The sequence below is a fragment of the Channa argus genome, chromosome 4 (genome assembly GCF_033026475.1).
Source record: "Channa argus isolate prfri chromosome 4, Channa argus male v1.0, whole genome shotgun sequence".
Classification (NCBI taxonomy): domain Eukaryota; kingdom Metazoa; phylum Chordata; class Actinopteri; order Anabantiformes; family Channidae; genus Channa; species Channa argus.
In genome coordinates this window covers 12,069,632-12,089,951 of record NC_090200.1, presented here as the reverse complement: position 1 = coordinate 12,089,951, position 20,320 = coordinate 12,069,632, and the positions used below count along the sequence as shown (strand labels likewise).

At 39.7% G+C, this 20,320-nt stretch overlaps 1 protein-coding gene across 1 annotated transcript; it reads left to right on the top strand.

The window, feature by feature from the left end:
• The first annotated feature begins 880 nt into the window (after positions 1–880).
• On the top strand, positions 881–19,661 carry LOC137125985 (homeobox protein aristaless-like 4). The gene is made up of 4 exons (XM_067502315.1): positions 881–1,612; positions 10,188–10,501; positions 16,493–16,621; positions 16,808–19,661. Exons 1-4 carry the CDS (start codon positions 1,270–1,272, stop codon positions 17,126–17,128), a joined length of 1,107 nt encoding a protein of 368 aa, XP_067358416.1. The 5' UTR covers positions 881–1,269; the 3' UTR covers positions 17,129–19,661.
• The last annotated feature ends 659 nt before the right edge of the window (positions 19,662–20,320 follow it).

Below are 20,320 nucleotides of genomic sequence, written 5' to 3'. Positions count from 1 at the left end.
TAAAATAAAATGAAGGCATCGATAAAAAAAACAACAACAATAATAGTAATGGTCTAAATATGTAAATACAATTACACTGTGGGACTATTTCCAAAAAAATTTTATAGTAAATAAAATAACAAATTTTGTTCAAATTGATTGTAAAGTACATCAAGTCAAAACCTCTTGTAGTCTGCCATAAAACATAAAGGAGCTGAGCTAATTTATCCGATTAGCCTGGTGACAGGCATAAAAAGGCCCATCCTGTTTCCTTAGAACACGCATAACCGCTTTAACTCAGATTTTTACAGCCAAGAAAAGTTAAAGGTTTGTTTTTTTAATCGCAAGTAAGCGTCGTTTTCAATGGCCATTGTTAGTTTGATGGTTTGTAGGCCTGATTAGTTGGACATTAACAAGTAGTCGGTTTTTCTTCGCTTGCAATGATGGACTGTATATCTTGATCTTTATAAGCGGGAATATCCGCATTGTCAGACTCTGCACGTCACAACAGGTCCTGGTCCGACTCGTAACGCCGTTTCCTTTAAAACTGGCCTCTAAAACAAATACACACCGAGAATATTTATGTATTTAAGCTTAACGTCGGCACACTTAAGGTACCCGTTGGCCCAAATTCCTGTCGTGATTCCTCACTCCGTTTTCAATTCCTGAAATCAAAGAAAACACACATATTAATTAACGAACAAGTGTGTGTCTCTGCTCTGAGAGGAAACGGCGCTTTGAAAAGCTTTAAAGTGTGATACAAAGATGAACTTTAAAAACAGACCGGCTATCTTCATCCTCTAATTACATTATTGTCATGTGTTGTGTATCCTGCGTGTTTGGTAAAAAAAATCTTCCCCCCTTTCTGAGCCTGACCTCCCAGTTTAGTGGCTGTATAACAGTGCAGCCTGGAAACTGGTGTGGGCCTCCTTCAGATAGTGTGGAGGCTGAAGACCGGACTTGCTCTGTGAGTGTGTGTATGTATGTGTGTGTGAGTGTACGTGTGTCAGATACACTGCAGGCTACCGAGACAGCATCAGTTTGAGCAAGGCATTTCTCTTTACCCCGACAAACCTTCAGGGGGCTTTTAGCATTTGTTCAGGCTGCAGGCTCTGGAAAACATCTGATTCATTTTTTAACCAGTCCCAGATGCAGTGTAAGAGTGTGTGTGCATGAGCGCGTCAGTGTGACTTTGTCAGTGCATGAGAATTTGGGGAGAATATCTACTGTCTGAGAAGGGGAGGGCAACAGGAACCGTGTGGATTTTTTTTTAAATATAACTTTTTAGGTATGAACGCGGATACGTGCGTCTCATACTACGATATGACATCGATGGATTCATATTATAGCACGTCCAACGCTCAAGGTAGGGATCACCAGGCGAATCCGTTCAGGACTTTCCCAACCACTGAAACTAAATACAGCCCCACGTTCATTCCGGGCAAAGGGCAGGGTTACGGAGACAAGTCCCGGAGTCCTTTCCAACCAGAATGCCAGTCACTGGATGGCGCTGAGGAGGGCAACTTCAACAAATACCAGCTTTTCATGCAGAGACCGACCTGCAAAACTCCGCCCGACGGGAACAAGCTGCACCCGGACAGCGGACACAACGGGACGCTCATTCCCTGCTATGGTGAGTGCACATGGGAGAGGCGCAAAGCGTCACTACCTGATGCAACGCGCTGGCCTCGGGTTTAACGGAAATGCATCACGACACGGGTTATTTGCAAGTAATAATTCTAAGCAATAAATTTCTTGTAATGTCAAACGGAGCATCTGCATGTCAGTGAGTCGATGAGCGAGGAAAAGAGCAAAGGGAAAGTGAGAATACTCCCATCAGCCTCTGCCTTAAACTGAGCTCTGTGTTTCTTACTAATGAATTAATATTCAGCTTTGCAATGTGGAATGTTTTCTTGCCTCCCAAAGTGGGAGTTACATGCGAAGGAAGTAGAAATTTCATTGGAATATCTTTTTCTTCTTCTGCCTATGACTCGGGAACAGAATCAATTATTTTAAATGTTTGGAGAAAATTAAATTTGCACTAAATAAGTAACTTCCTTCTGGGCGAGTTTGAAGTATTTCAGATACCGCTAACCCTGCGAGGTTAAAGCATTATATTCATTAACCCAATTCATTTCCATCAGCCTAAGTTCATATTGACTGAGAGCTGATTCAGTTGTTTTAGTTTTATTTGTGTTTGTTTTGACTCAACATTGTCACTAATCAATATGCAGTTTAATGTGCCAGAAGTTTCCAGTCGGCTCACTTTTTATTCTCCCACAGCAGAAAACGTCAATTTCTAAAAAGTCAAGCATCATTCTAACTACAACGGCCATCTGTTTCCATGCACACACATTTGTCTCTGTCGCTTACAAATACGGCCATTCATTTTCCATTTTAATATTCGAATATCAAGTAAAAGTCGAATATCAACTAAAAGTCATTCAGGCGGGTCTGCGCAAACACGCAAAAACCCAAGCTCAAAGAAACTCAACCAATTTTAACTCAAGGTCAATTGTTTTTATTGCAGATTGGATTTTGGGCAAAGGTGATTCTTTCGTCATAAATAACCAGAGTAACTAAATTACAACTAGTGCAACTGCCTTTTTACAGATGCATTGAATTTCCTTACATTACATTACAGGATGCATTTGCTCACGGAGCAGCGCCTCTTAGGCTAAGAGCGCACATTTTGTGGACCATGAAACAAAATTAATTTCAGCAAAATATTTAAATGTTTAAAGGCTACCTTTACATCCCTGAAAATAAGAAAAACTTATTAATTATTATTAAAGACAGCTTTACAGAGTAATCCGACAATTGGTTGCATTAGAAATACATCTTAAGGCCGTTTAAGGAAAACAATCCCTTTTACTGTCTCTTTTATTAGACGTGGGCGTTTAAATAAAAAAAGAAAACCTTTCTGAGCAGAAATGGACCCAACTGTGTGAAAACATGTCCAAAGCCCTGGCAGTAAAAAATAACCTAATAAACAAAATAAGAAACTTTAGATACATATGTACGCTCATAGTCCATTACTATATATTATAGCTTAAAAATATAAATATTTACATTAGATTATAGACTTGTTGACGCCTATATAGTCCCAGTCCAGATGTTTATCATGATGCTACAGAAGAAACTGTTTTGATCATGGATCAAATTTGACACATTAATACTTATAGTAACCCAACAATGCACATTTATTATGAAGCCTACATTTAGTACTGTTCAGAAAATAGAGACTGAAAGCTGGCAAACACATTTAAATGCATTAAATGCCTCATGGGACTAAGCAAATGTAAGTTTTATGTGTAAGAAATAAAACTGCTCAGTGGGAGCAGTTAGGCCTGCAGTATAACTATTATTTCTTGCAGTAGGCAGTACCACACTTGGCTAAAATACACCCATAAGCTGTGAAGTAATCAGTTTTCCTAAGAAACAACTAGAGCAGCTCTTTAGCCAATTTCAGACCAAACTCTCACTTTTGGCTGGAGTTTTAGAGCAATGCCTCCAACAGTCCTGAGCACCATTGCATTAAAGTGAGTTGATTTGGCAAGTGCATTGACAGAACCATTTAAACACCATCATTAAATGCAACATGCCTCCCTTGAGGACAACTCTGCAATGTTATTATTGAAAATGTTGCAGCCAGATGAAGGCATCATGGCTCTGGGGAGGATACTTTGGGGTGCTGCCAAAGCCTAAAGGCGTCAACAGGGTTGTGCTGTTATGTGTGGTCCTCAATGGGTTGCTCAATGCTGATGCTTTATCTCCATCATGATGACATAAGTCATCTCATGCCCAAAGGGAGGTTTCTGTGTGGCAACTTACTGTTTACATGGCAACACAACGTTTTTTTTTTTAATCTGTCCTTCTGATAATGTTACATGCAAAACATCGCTTAGTGTGTAGATACACTCAAATTGCAGATACGTTAGAATTTACATTTATTATACATTAACTTTTTTGCATGCTGCATGACACTTTTGGCTGAGGACACTTTAAAAGATTTTAGCAAATAACCTCACTAAAATTAATTCCAACGTCACTACCTGAACTGTGCTATAAGATTATTCAACTGTATTACCTTACAAGGGATTTTCAGCACAATTTCTGTTTATTTTCTGCAATCTGCTATTGTACATAAATCATACTTTTTCTGGATCAGGTTTTAAAAATATGACTTAAAATTAAAATAAAGTTTATTTTAATTAATCCTTTTTTAAAATCGTATTCTTAAAGTAAAATCAACATCTTTCTGTACAGCAGTGGCAGGTTTGTTCACTGAGGTGCATCTTAATGAGTGAGACGATGCAACGGCGATGACAGGGATGGAGTTGTCTACCTGCTCTCACAGCAATAAATGAAATAAAACCCCTGGAGCTGATGAAGTGCTGAGGAATGCAGGTCAGCACTGCAGGAGAGGTCTGCATTAATCCAAGGCAGATGTGCATTACTGACTCCTATAGTTATTATTCATACTCCCCAAACAACAGAACTCCAAAGTTATGGAGAGTCCCTCGGATGACAAAGTTGGGCTGGTTTACATAACCTCGTCTCAACAATACCTTGTATAAATAAGCAACGAGTCAGAAATGGACATCGAGATTGGATAATGATTTGAGGGACTTGGAAGAAATGTGTGCGTTTCTGGGAAAGCAACACACGTGTGACTGTTTACATGCTGGTACTTTACTGAACTCTATGGCTCTGAGATACACTGCACATGTGTATACGTTGCTTCATAATTTAAATTAAGTTCAGACTTTTATCTCTGATACCGTTGGATTGCTGCAGAAAGTTTTGTTATGTGGAAAATATTCATACACATTCTTTGTAAATTTAAGAGAATGTAAGTGGAGCTATGGCTGAAGCTGAAACATCACTGTGTTTATAGGCTTGTGGCTGACACTGAGGCCTGGCTTTGCATTGCTGATACACACTGTACTGTGTGTGGGAATACTGGTGCTTACTAAAGGCTGCTTGTGCCTCATCAACTTTGGCTTTTCACAAAATAACAACTCAAACCGAATTCTAACATTTATAAAATACAGCTTCGTCATTCTTTGTACTCTAAAACCCTCGGTGGGATGTCGAAGCACCCTGTGATATGTGAAACATTTTTCTTTCCATATGAAAATCAAAACAAGACCCAAGAAAACCCCTGGCAGCATGTTAAAAGCATTCTGTCAAAATACAGAACTCTAAGTATAAGTTAAAAGGCTCAGGGAAGTGATGTCACAGGATATGCATGTGCTGATGACTAACAGATTTAGTTAACAATAAGCAAATGCCAGAGTGACACCTGTGAGCGTGCTGGCATGCGTCCGTGTATTAGAATAAATTTTAATATATAATGTATGAATGCTTGACACGATGAATTCTTGACTTTTTAAAATATAACAGCTTAAAAAAGATGTATAAATCATAAGGTAAAGCAGCAACAAATTGCATAGCATGAAAGGAAAGGACATGTTTAGAGATAGAGTACATATAACTCGGAGGACTTAAGATTTTCAAATGAATTCTCCCTTCATCAATGCTCAAATTTTCTCTCCGGCTGTTTAAACAAGGATAATTCAGCTTTTACTCTCAGCTACCTCGCAGGCAAAGGTCATTTCCAATAGACTACCTGAGATTTGCATGCGGGTCAGATTATAGAAAATGATGTAGAAACTTTAACCAGCTGTTGTGCATTTTAACTGCATCTTTGGTACATCTTTACATTTACACTTCCTCAATGCTTATCAACTGGCTATCAGCTCGATCTAAAACTCTGTTGGAAGAGGTTCCTGAATAATGCAAATGTGCCCAAACAGTACTGACAAGTCACAAAAAAAATGGAAAACTACTGAACAAGACATACAGATTATGGCGATCACGTTCAGCTGCATGATTAAAAATAGGTCTTTCAGCTGAGACACACAGCACATTTATGCTTTATATATATATATATATATATATATATATATATATATATATATGTATGTGTGTGTGTGTGTGTGTGTGTGTGTGTGTGTGTGTGTCATGCATGAACATTTGACCAATTCAATACAGACGGATACTTCAAAAAAGACTGTTTTTTTACATCATAGAGAAGAAAAACTAATGCTAAGACACCGTTTCCCCATGCGCTACATACAGGGCACATGGGCATGCAGAAGATATGTCAGCAGCAGACTCAGGAAAACAAAGTGTGCGTTATTTTATTCAGTTGGAAGACAAAATCGACTGCTCATTATTCAGGAAGAAGTTATTATTCCATGGTTCTACAAGCAGGATTTACTTCATGATTATTCAAATAATCAACTTTAAATGCCTTGATTATTTGCCGAACATCCCTGTTATGCACTGCTAAACCCAATCACAGCATTGAAATTATTAGGACAATTTAACTTCATGTTGACCATAGGAGGCTAGGGCTGTGACTATAGAGTGTCTCTGCATTGACATACTGTTGCAACACTGTGTACAGGTACTTTTAATTTCAGCTGATATGTTAGTCTCATTTAAAGTAAAAGACACTACCAAAATCCATCTTTATCAAGATGTTTGTTATGTTTTTATATAAAGAATATATGTGCAGTTTGATAACAGACAGTGACAGTCATGGCCCAAGGTATTATGACAATAGTGAGGTTATTATTGTGTGTGCTAAACAGAAAGATTTTTCAGTTTCCCAGAGAATCTGCATTCCTGCATGAGCCACTGGCATAGATCTTTCCTCAGGAACATCTGGGAGCCTCCCCTCTGCTGAGGAAACAACAGTCAACATCAGGTCCTAAGACTGTGCTGGAAGGAAAAAATAAGCCAGCCCAAAGTATGTCTGCAAACGAACATTAAATGTAAAATTAATAGTCACCTGTTGACAACCAGAGCCAGTGGAATATTTAAAGATATTTGGTCCATATAAGGCGTGATGAGTGCAGAGCCTCTGTGGCAGACTTTGAGGGTTTTGAGAGGACATTTTAGAGCACTGTGTTTAAAAGCATTCCCATCCCTATTTAGTGTTTGGTCATTAACCCTTCTCCAGGTTACTAATTTATAGTGTTTCTTTTATTTGGCTTCACTTGACCCTCCCTGTCCCATTCCATAAAAACTAAGAGGGTGCCCTGTTGCTTTACAACCAGTTAAATTACACTTTGATGTTTTCTCTCTGTTTTTAGCAGTGAATAAATTGCTGACCCTAGTAAACATCTGACCTTGGCTAACTGAAGAGGTCTGCAGCTTGTCATAAAGTAACTTGGGCAAATTGCAGGATCAGCCACTGATATTCAGAGCTTTTATACATACGTTGGTGAATGCTGAAATGAGAACGACAGTTAAAAGCACATTCAACTGAATGCCAGAAAAACTGGAGCCAATGCAGTGGAATCTTGGCTCCCAAAAGAAAGCAGTGTATGATGGCTGTGTTCTCCAGAGCAGCGTGCAGAAGAGACAGCTCAGCATGCGGGAAAACTGGAAGATGTTTGTGGGAAACTATCCCGTGTGGTTAGCATGACAGAAATTAATTTGCATTACCAGACAGAGGAAAAGATGCTGACCTATTCTGAATAGTGCAGATTTGAGAGTAAATTGTGGTGATACAGGTGAGTGTAAAAGTCTCAATCTTAAAAGTCTGACTTGGTACATTTGCTGAGAGCCTGCCGACTCTAGATTCTACAGATGAATCAGATGAATCTACAGATGAATCTACAGTCAGCAGCCTGCTAACTTAGCTTTACACAAAGAACAATAACAGAAGGCAGATTTACTTTGATACAGAACCAACAGTTTCCTCCTGTTTCAGTATTTATGCTAAGCTAACCAGCTGTTTACAGTTGCTTCATACAGTATTTATTGATGAGCTGCATTAATCTTCTTACCAAAGCATATTGTATCCCAAACATATTAAAATATTCCTTATAGGTAGCTCTTTTCTAATTTGTACAAACAATCCCAGCCAAAATTGAATGTAGTGATGTAGAACTGAAAACGTTTAACAGTTCATCGAACATCCCACCAGGTACCATCCCATCACCTGCGCACACAGCTGTACTCTTTTCCAGACAGGAGATACAACAGATACACCTTACCCAAAGGCATAACTGCATTTTCTCTCACACATGCAAATGCCAAGCAGGAACCCAGAGCTGACCTGGCTTTCTTCCCAACATTGCAATAATGCTACTGCCCAGGGGTAGAATAAAAATACTGCACAGTGCTTGAGAATAGGAGGCCAGTGCAGGGGTTGGTGATGTCAGAACATCTGCCTGCATGGAGACTATAAGCGGGTCTGACAGGTGGGCCACAGCAATACGAGGTCATGAACTCCAGCTAGGCGAGCTGTGCTGTTCCATTAGCATCTCGGTTGGGGCAAGTCTGAGCCAGAGTAAGGGAGGGCTGCTGCACTTTCATGCTATTGACATCTCATTGTGGGACACTCAAGCCAAAGGCTTATTAATCCATGAAAACAAACATGCATGTTGCAGACAGCCACCGCCTAACTTCATCACTCTAAAGCTATTCAGTCATCTCACTAACCACTAAAACATTTGGCTCAGAGTCACCAGTGCCACAAGGTGTCAGCTCTATTTCACCCCGTGCATCGAATCTCTGAGAATGACACAAGGACTTTTACTTACATCACTCATTACAAAAATGCAAAGTGACAAAGTAAAATCCACGCACACGAACACATAAGTATTAAGTTAATCATCCTAAACATGATGTAACTCAGTGACAAATGTTGTTGGATTAAAGTAAGACGGGTGTTGCACAACACTAACAAGTATGCTGATAAGGGGAAGACCATTATGTGCTGGTTTCAAGCCAACAGATCGAGGGGTAGGGTGCTTCCCGTTCACATTTACAGAAAAGGCAAATAGAGACGCTGACAGAGCACACTGTTCTCACTGGCACCACAACCAGAGCCCTTCAGCTTATTTATTCAGACGGCTGTTTGTTTATTGAAGGTGAAGGGACAGCTTTCTTCATCTCCTAAAAGGAAACAAAAAAGTCAGCAGGCACTGACAAGAACAAAACGAGGTCTGTCACAAAATGGACTCCCTCAAAATTAAAGGTGACAAACACAATGTTGTTTACATCTGAGGGGCTAGGCTGTGGGGCAAGTCTGGTCGCTCTCGTACACAAGGCCCACCATACACGCCTCGAGACGGAGCAGGTTTTGTGTGGCTCAGATTTCAAGTGGCGTGATTGAGAGATGTAAGGGAAAGAGGTTCGAGGGTTGTGTCACAGGTCACGCCAATGCGTAGTGACATAGCTTTCAAACAGTAAAGACATGTCTTCTCGGCAACTTTTAGACTTGCTGCGTACAGCCAAGGCCTTTGAACCTTAAAGTAAAACATTACACAGGTGATGTAAGCTCAAAGTAAATGTCATTTTGTGTGGATGTTGTAACATGATGATGAGCAGACACGCTCAATGACTTAAATGTGGGGCACCATGGTTTTATTCAGCCACATTTTAAAGTAAATATTGCTGTGCTGAATATTCCAATTATAGAGTAGTAACAATAATTACAGGACTATTATTGACAACACGTGTCTTTTTATATTCAACTCTAAAAAGGTCAGAAAGTTGGTTGTAATAGCTTGTTTGAAATTGTTACAGTAACTATAGGATTTATATTATATATGAAGCCACACTTTTTTTTTTGACATATGAAAATCATAAGGATGATGAAATTCAGCTAAAACCAAAATTGCTGCAATGTATTTCATTATAACCACAATGTAATATTTCAACTTTGAAATCTCAAGTATGTTTTCTGAGGAAGAGACCAGTGTTGTTAATCCACACTTGAAAATTAAAGTGTAACTTCAGTGATTTAATAGGAGGCACATATTTTTTTTAAAAAGAGACAGAGAATGGCTACAAATGTATGGAAATTATTTTCACTTTGGGACATAAGTCAAGCTCCTAAACCCCCAGATCCTAGATTTCTTATTATCTGACTGTACAATAGTTTTTAGTGGACCCACTTTTCCCAAATCCATTACCAAACCCTGCATTTGCAATGCAGATTCTGTTTTATGAGATTAAGTCCAGGTTGAGGCAATTCGGAAAAACATTGCATATCTATTTTCAAAGTGTGATTAGTGCCCCAAATACTGAGTAAACTGGGTGCACGAGAGTGTCCCGTTAAAATAAGAACATGCAACTTCTAACCCTATCACCTTCCATACTTAATCTCATATACACAGGAAAAGACAACAGTGGTCTGACAGAGTCGGAATTGCCCCCAAGTGTTGACGCTCCTGGGATGGAAGGAAGCTACCTGAACCTTAAGGAGCCCAGCGTGAAGGGGCAGAACGAGCGGCCAGGCTCAGACCTTTCCAGCCCCCTGGACAAAAGCGAGGCGGAGAGCAACAAAGGCAAAAAGAGACGCAACCGTACCACTTTCACCAGCTACCAGCTGGAGGAGCTGGAGAAAGTTTTCCAGAAGACACACTACCCAGATGTTTACGCCCGCGAGCAGCTGGCACTGAGGACAGACCTGACAGAGGCCCGTGTGCAGGTGAGAATAGTGGAAAAACAAATGGTTACATGTAAAAAAAAAAAAAAAAAAGAAAAAAAACAACAACAAAAAACTTTCTGTATTGGCATGAGCCTACGAGTCAAATTAAACAATAAAAGCTTACTTAGGGCACAAAACCAGTTTCATTATTTTTAGTGAAAGATCATGGTTTGTTTTAAAATAAGTAGATTAGTTAAGGTTAGGAGAAACAATTGGCTGTTAAAGTAACTACTGAAGGTTAGAGGAGATTGGATAAGGTTCAGGTATGATATACATCATGCTTACATTTTTTTTAAAATAATTTTTTGTTTGAAATGGGAAAAAAAACAAAACACAAAAAACCCAACAACAACAACTGTCTATTTTGTTAGTGGGCCCATCCCGTTTCCGTGACCCCACAATGACTTTACTTACTAGAGGGCTTTGTGACATTAAGGTAAACCTATGCGGTTTTGGGAGGCTTGCTGAGATGATTGATCCTTCTTGGGAGAACAGTTTCCATGAGCTGTGAGCTATGTTGTATGCATTCGTGCATGTTTGCATGCTAATAATCACCCAGGGACCTAACAGAGAGAGCTGGGAGAGTCAAGACTGGCATGTTGACAAAGACTGTTCGGAACAACAGACAGCAAGGCCTATTGTTCTCCATCTCTCTTTCTGCCTGCCAGTTTTAGATCAGAGTGGGATGGGTGGGACTAAGGGAATACTTTGCTCTTAGCTCTTACATGCTACAGACTCTGCTGAGGGGTCAGAGGCCAAGGGTTTCTCCCCAGCACTACCATGTTCAAAATACTTCACCGCACAACTCTGAAGGCAGAGAGGGAAAACACATGGAAAAATAAAAGAAAGAAAAGTCATCAAAGCTATTTGGCAAGGATATCAAAAACACTTTGAGATGCCAGTTTCAATTTCCATGCATAGTCCAAAACATAGTCATGGACAGAGACCTGGCTGGTTCCTTGTGGTGGTACAGTAAAATAAGTACATTCATGTTGTTTTCACACAGGCCCATCTATTCCCCAGATGAATATAATTAACTTCATCATCTAACAGGCACACTGCAGACACTGTTGAGTCACTGTGAGATTTGACCTTAAAATCAGACTCTAAATATGCATGCAATCAACACTAAACCCTACAATTTCAACTGAAGGTCCATCAAGACAAAGTCCAGGGATATCCAATCGTTGAATACCAAAGGGGCACTCTAAACTTGGCAAGCAAACTGAGAAATCTTTTCATCTCTAAAACAACAGCCATTGAAATCTAGAGTACAGAAGTTTTCAGCCAGAATGCCAGTGTCAAGGTCCTATAGTTTCATCCTCAGATGATGAATGTCTTCGTAAACTTGGCTGCAGTTTTCTATAATCACATCTGTGATTTCTGCTGCCACTAGTTTATTTAGTACAATTAGCTCTCAACCTCAGACTTGAACTTCTCTACACTGCCCACAGTACTTTTTTCGGAGGAGGAGGCTGTGTGCGAGAGACTGCTGAGGCAGTCTATCAATCGCACTGTTCCTGCATGACAGAGATGAGGTGAGACGGCTGGACTTCAAAGCTGCTTTTGGAGTTGTGCACTCTGCCCTCCTTCTCTCCCTCTTCCTCTCTCTCTGCCTGCTGGCTCCAGAGCATAAATAAAGCGCTTTAATGGCTCTGTAAGCTGCCTTTTGCTGTCAACGTCTTTAGCAATTACTGTATCACCGCCAAGCACTTTGAGCTCCAAGAGCTCTGAGCCACCTTCTTTGCAGATGTCTGCTAGATAAAATAAACAAATGTAGTGAGTGTTTTCAGTTGGTAAATACACTTCTGGGTACCACACTGTGTATAAAATGGGCCACTGTTGTTCATTATAAGAAATAATAAAATTATTAATCTTCATTCGGATTCTGCTCACATAGAGACACCTCTAGCCTTCTTATTTAACAAACTTTATAAGTTGGAGAATAGGAGGCACAGGGCAGCAAAGGACACATCTGACTTCATAATGTTCCCTGAATGATCTCTCTGCCAAAGTATTTGGCTTGAGTCTCATTCCTACTGCGGTTCAAAGGCAAAACTATGTAGAGTCAATGCTCTCTGAAACATGACACACTCAGTACCAAGAAACCATGACAAGGGGCATATATGTACTTAGACATTGTTTGCTTATTTATAAAAGGTTACAATAAACATCAGATAATATCCAGGTTTAAAAAACACATTGTTTTAGTGACTGACTTTGAATTTTGTGCATAATATGGTATGTAAATGTGTGGGTGTTCCTGTGTGTATTCTCTATGTGTATGTGTATGCGTGGTCCACTGCTTTCTGTCTGTATGCCTCCAAAAGGTCAGAGAGGTTAGCTGCGGAAAGCCAAGGGCTTAGGCGTCAGGAAATTAAACATGAAATGAAAACAAGCTCCAGTTTGAACATTCTCCCATCTCACTTTCCAATATCCCCACTTCCCCTTGCTGACTTAAAAGGGAGGAGGGAGGAGAGAGACATAGACAGGAGGGCTGGTGGGGTGGGGGGGGTGGTAATGGGGAGGCTGAGCTTCAACGGAAGGGTGGGAGGACGATAAGAGATTATGATGAGGAGGAAAGTGAAGTTATCTTGATCCATCACAATTAAGATGATGGTTCGGTAACTGATAAAACTTTATATTTTAAAAAGAATAGTGGAGCTTTGAAGTATTTGTAAAACATTGAACTTACTGACATTAACCTTAGCTTCGATTTATGGCTTTCAGCTATTCATTTGAATCAGAGAGCTACAGATCCAATGTTCCTCAAAATATATTGTTGAAAGTATGCAGTGATATTTCAAAAACCCAGAAGCTTGTTTAACCACTTTAACCACTGTATTGAAAATAATTCCAGAATCCTAAAAGATGCTTGCAATGACTTGAAAAAACAAAAACAAAAGAAAATCCAGAAAACTAGTTTAAATTGACCTGTTTCTGAAGTTGAAACTTTCTTTTAGTAATGTCCCTTTTAGTGCTTTTCGACAAGCAAATGACAGTATATTATTTTATGTAATTATTAAATATTAGAAACAAACATCAATATATTAGTATATGACTAAAACATACTGTACGCTAATTCTTTTTAAACACAGCAAAGAGGTACGGGCGTTTCTTGCAACTATAATTTTTTAAATACGGAAAAGGGGGTTACACTCCGGAAACAGGTTAAAAATTCTTAATATGCAACATGAACATATAAAACTGGGTGTTTGGTGACTCGAGTGTAAATTAATTACATGAGAGGCAGTATTAACATCTGACAAATCTAACTGAGTCATAACTTTCTTGAAACTACAAATGTATGCAAGGTATAAGCTTTAAATCTAATCAGTACGCTTTGGTCTTAAAACTGTATTTGGAACCTGTGAAGTCACATAACGAGGGGAAAGACATGACTAACCTTAAACTATAAAAAAACCTCAAATCCAGAGGGGGAACATAATAGGGCCTCTGAGCCCCCCTCTAAACATATGATTTACCTCAAAGGGTAACAACCCCTCACTTTGACATTGGGGTTCAGCCACAACCTCGGATATTAGCTTACCACTGCAAGGAGGATCTGTCCTCTAATTTCACCAGCTGACCTGAGAATTGTCAGAGTAAGAAACATTTTCTTTACGTCAGCTTTTTGCAAAAACGCAGGCCTCAGGTACATGTACAACAGGAAGCCATGCAGGGTCTTCTCTATAAAATGACAGGTCTGAATGCACACCAGGTTTGATACAAATTAATTTCGGTTTCATAAGAAAACTCAGTAAGAGACAATATTACAAACACACTAAACTGTTTGTCACTAAACTGTTTTGTGTTTAAGTTGTTAGAGAGAGAGAAACAGAGAGAGAGACACATGAGGGGGATTTGAAGAGGTTGACTGAGGGTAAATTACATGTCAGGGACTGTGAAAACCACAAGCTGATTGGGCTGAGAATCAACCCACAATCCAAGTTCAAACCCCTTGTTTTGAAGCTGGATCACTCTCCCCTGTCTTTTTTTAAGTTTTATTTTTTTTTTTTTTTTTGTAGAGGTTTTTTTCTCTATCCTCTTGGGGGGATAAGTTTCAGACAACCAACAAATAGACACACAAAAAAATGTGGAGGCTCCCAGTTGTACTTTCTGCTCTCTATTTTTTGCTGTTAAGACATGAGACAATTCTTTAAAAAAGAAAGCAAGAGTCCATGGGAATCCACATGTAGTGGAAAAAATTAATACATTTTTAAAACTGTTGCAGAAAAACCTCCTGTTGATCAACAGGTGTGTCCAGATTAATTTTGTCCAATTACAGTTTAGAGGTCACCTATGAGTTCAGTTAATATATAACAGATTGTAAAATGCACGGAAAGCTTCATTCATGCTAAGAAATTAATTTGATTGTCTTCTGTGACTTCAGTATTTACAGATTTACAATCTGTACAGCAGATGCTGTCTTCCATCCTTCAACAGTTTCAACACTAACTTTCAAAGAGCAATAAATAAAATTTAAAAAAGCAAAAAAAAAAAAAAAAGGAAGAAACCTCCAAAACAGCAGAAAAGGTGTGATGGATAAACATTCAACAGATATGTGGAGGAGACAGAAATAACACTATTATGTTGGGTAGTATCCTTGATCACTGCTTGCTACAGAATTGACAATGAATACTAAGGCTTCCTTTCTTTTGCAATTTCTCTTGAGGTGCAAAACTAAACTGTTTGCTTCTCTTTCACCCTTTAGTCTTATTTTCTTCCTCTACCAGTAAGATGTGGGGAAGATAACATGCATGTGGTCTTGTAAGTCAACACGTTCTCATCCCACAGCTTCAGATATTGATGCTACCTAAGGCGTTAGATTGTGCTTCTTTGCACATCCATTGGCGTTTCGTATTGACGCCACAGGTACTCTTTGGCATTACTATTAGACGCCACTATTTGAAGTGCTGGGAACAACTGCATCCAGTATTGATGTTGCAGGTGCACTTTGGCATCCGTATTGGATGCTCCAGGAGTGTCACCATTTGACGACACAGTAACAACTTTATATACCCACGTTGTGAAACAATCATTAATAAAGTGCACAATGTCTCGCACTAGAGTCGAACACCACTCTCCCGTGGAAAAGTTATATGTCTTGTTGTACTCTCCACCACCTTGTCCACCTCCCAATGAGACATTAATTCTCTTCATATTTGATGTCATTGTTTCAGGCGTCAAATATTGTAGCTCCAGGATTTCCAATAAAATACACTGAAAGCTCTGAGCGTCTATCACCAATGCGAATGGGTGCCTTAAGCTTTAGCATGTAACGCAGAAGGGACTCTACCATGTGGCGCTTTTAATGCCTTGGGAATGAGAACAAGCTGTGTCAGTAGATACTGGAACCACAACCCTGTCAAAGTAGTAAGTACAGCATCTCTATCTCAAGAGGTGAAATTACCAATATACAATACCTAACAGACTCAAAGGCTAAGTCCAAAAAAAAAAGCTAATTCTTGGTCAAAAGTTGAACTTGTTTCATGGATCACACAGTGGGATTGCCCACTGTATCCCAGTGCACTGACATGTGGGGGAGAGCACACCTTACGTAGAGTGATTTATGAATGGCTACAGGCCCAGATGTGGATCTGTCGACGCTGCCAGCCTGAAGGGAGGCAGACGCCTTTGCATCAAAGGGAGGAGCTGAATGTACAGCACCAGGAGAGATTCACCATTTTCACATCAATAGCTTCATGTGGAAGGCACTTTAAAGGCACGTCAAGTCTAACAATCTGTGCCTGGACTTTCATGAGATGCAAAATTTATCTGCTTCACTATCTTCACTTTATATAGGTTAGCTTCTTAGTTTTTTCTTGCTGAGCAGACAGGATAAGCCCATTTGCTGTTAAAAAGAACTAGGTTGTTTGTGCTTTAAAAGCTACAATATGAGAGATATTTTTAATATGGGATTTCCGTTTTGGCTGCTAGTGTCTGCTCTGTATTTTGTTGTAATTTTCTGATGGGTTGATTACTTTGCAGGTGTGGTTCCAGAACCGCAGAGCCAAGTGGAGGAAGAGGGAGCGTTTTGGCCAGATGCAACAGGTCAGGACGCACTTCTCTGCTGCTTACGAGTTGCCTCTACTGACTCGGCCTGAAAACTATGCACAGGTAAAAGAAAAAAAAAGAGGAAGTCTGCTCAGTGATGCTCTCTCTTAAATATAAACCATCACCAATATACACCACCATCACCAAGTCTTTCCTAAAGTCTACTATGCACAGGACCTCATGACACTAGACCAGATATCAAAGTCTTCTTTGTTTTAATGAGCAAAGATTTTTTGTCTTCTCTTCCAGATTCAGAACCCTTCGTGGATTGGCAGCAGCAGTGGAGCATCTCCTGTGCCCGGCTGCGTCGTGCCTTGTGACTCTGTTCCCTCCTGCATGCCCCCTCACCCTCATGGTCCTGGTGGTGTCTCTGACTTCCTGGGCGTTCCCAGTCCAGGGAGCAGCCATATGGGACAGACACACATGGGCAGCCTATTTGGGGGTCCCGGGATGGGCGGAGGAATCAACGGCTATGATCTCAATGTAGATCCAGATCGCAAGTCCTCCAGCATAGCTGCACTGCGTATGAAGGCCAAGGAACACAGCGCAGCCATCTCTTGGGCTACATGATGTTCCAGCTCAGATCCACCCTACCCCCACATGGCTCCCTTCTCTGAAGCAGCCATCAGCCAATGCTGTGGGGAAGGAGGGAGTTTTCCTGAGAGCACTAATGAAAACACAGGTCAAATGAACGAGGAGAGACTGTAGAGATATCAGCAACCAGCCCCACAGATATAACAACTGGGACTGTGTCAATCAGCTGATGCTGAAAATGAGAGAGATGCACAGGTGTGGTGTAGAAGATGTTATACAGAAGTGTTTATTCTTGATTACTTGATCTCTCAGGTCTCATTAAAATACAGGGTTTAGTCCCCAATAAACAAAGTGCCATTTACATAGAATAGATTTCAGTAAAATAAGCCATAAAATAAAAACGGTTTACAAAATCCCTAGGAAATACATATCATACAGTATTTTAAGTTGATTAACAATATTTTATACCACACATCCTGACCTGCCCTGATTGTTTACACTTCATTTTAAAATCTTCTTTCATACTGTATACATATTTACAGTATTTATTTCTGTAGTGAGTAATAAAAAAAAGCCAATTATTAAAAAACATGGCCAATTTTGAGAACAAGCACAGATGCAAACCAAGTACTAAAGGTTTCTGTTCTGTCACATTTCATTGCATGCTGTCAAACGAAACAAACAATAATTGCTTATAAATGATTACATAAACTTTGCCTTAGCCTGCAGTGGGTAGCTTTTGTCCCTACACATAGGCACAGACATTGAATGCGAAGAGTGAACCGAGTCTAATTGAGCAGCAGCAGACATGGCCTTTGCCAATTTAGACTGGGAGGGGGGGGGGGACAGGCATTAGATTGGCAGCAATTTCAAACCAACATGTCATTTCCTCCCCCAGCGTTCCCTCCACAGGTTCCCCTGGTAGGCTCAGGCCTCAGGTTACAGGAAACAGTGTCTCCACTGGCAGACAAGGAACAGCAACGCACACCAGCAGCCTTCAACACCAACTAACTACGCCAGGTTCAATCAGCAACCAACAGGAGTAGACACACTTAATTAGCATCAAAGTGAGCTGCACTGCGCTGTGAACACCGCAGTGCATCACAGTACACGGTGAGGACATACTGTACACACGCTGTAATAATCAATTCATCATCAGCTCAGCTTGTTCACAGAATGCGCCACGTACCAGAGAATACAGGCTAAATCTGTAGCCCTAATTATCTGAAGAGCATTCTGTAATTTTTAGGTAATGTGATGACATGAGCATTGGACTGCAGGAATGTGGTGAGTATGTCCAGTGATTGCAGGCGTACCTCTGTGTGTTACCTCACTGGAATAAGCTTGTCACCAGAGCTGGGTTGTAGGCTGGGGCTAGAGACAGGCTTCATTAGTCTTTTGGCTGATCTCTCCATGACGCCTGCTAGGCTACATATCCGCTTTCTTTCCCCTGTGTGAATAATGGCAGGAAAGTATGGTTCTGCTCCTCATATCTAGTTGATCGTTGTACCATATGAGTGCCCGTTACAGCCATCCTGCTTGACAGTACAAATGCAACTCACAATTATTTTTCAATACTCATTTACTTGCAGATGAAATATCTGCCCTAAAACACCAGAAAACAGTGAAAACCCACAATTTCTTACAGTGAAAATCCACTAAAACCCAAAGATATTCAGTTTACTATCACATAAAATAGTGAAACACAGCAAATTCAAAGGCTAAAATCAAAGAATGTTTGACATTTTTGCTTAAAAAAAAAACAATTTGAATGAATATAGATTTTGTTGGATGTGAAGACTGAAATTCAAAAACATTAAGGTCAAAATTTCAAGATTGTAGCACGATGTGGTGAGAATCAATTTCTGTGTGACTGAATTCCTACTTTGCCTGTTGACTGTTTGTTTTCATGCTGGTGCTCCCTCAGCACTCCCCTCCTCCGCAGCTCCATCCATGTGGATACTACTGAAATAAAGCAATTGAAATCCATTGGTTATAATGTTGTATTGTGTGAATGTGAACAATATAAACAATATTGTTCTTTTGCTTGTACATTTACTTTGCTTATTTGTCAAATAATGGACCTCCAGCGATAAACCAATGAAGTATTACAGTAATATTGCTAAGAAATGCAGAGTTATGTTTTATGTGTTATTCTGAAGACTTGCTCTGGGTTTTTATTAAAGATTAAATTGCTTTAAATTTTTTTTCTTATGGCTTCAAGCAGCTTTTGTATATTAATCAAGTATTTCTACTTCTGGTCGTGACTTTATATTATGTGCCATTGCAATAAGTTATTGCACTTAAAGTATTGGAAAAGTATTTTTAATTTGCAACTTCTGTCGGGACAATAGTGTCTCCCTAAAGCTAGAGGTGTGTGGTTTTCCGTCCCAACAGTCAGGAACTGTCTCCTTTAAGCCGTCCGTATTTAGCACCATGATCAGCATCACTGAGATCTGTTTATGTTGCTGGACATTTGTCTGTAGAGAAGTAAATTGATGGTTTTTGAAGATTTAATGAAAATAAATGAATCTCCAACAGTTAAATGACTGCAGGTCTCTTCTTTAAAGGCCCTGAAAACCCACTTTCTCATTCATCCAGCCCCCTACTCCTCTACTATACGGTGGGGTCCTAAAAGAATACTGAAAATTTGGTATTTCTATTTCTGGGTTCATTTGGAACAGTGTAAGATGTCTGTCTAGCAATATTGTATATTAAATCAACTAGTGTTTGGGGGCTTTTATAGAAATTAAATCCAGCGCTTTTAAGAACATCTAAGACCTACAGATTCCAGTAATAATTGTAGTGTCTCTAGTACCCCATTTAATTTTGGATTATTAGTAGGAAAGTAGTGTTGTCTGACCATGTATAAGAAAATGTGCAATTTTACACTTCTATTAAAAAACTGAATGGAAAAAAGAGACATCATGTGTTAAATATTGAAAAAAAGAGGTGAAAGCTAAGCTAATGGCTGCTGGTTGACAAATAACAGTGATCCCAATCTCCATCATCAAATACATTTTTGCCAAATACTGCACTATTACTTAAATAAATACGATGAATGTTCCTTCAAAACTGTGACTCTTTGGCAGCCCACTGTGTTAGAGCATAAAATCTAAAAATGTTCAATTTCTTAAGGACCTTTTCCTAAAAACCCTGATTACAGCAATACAGTTTATACCTAGTCCCCCACTGAATGGAAATTCAATAAAGGGCTTAATATAATCC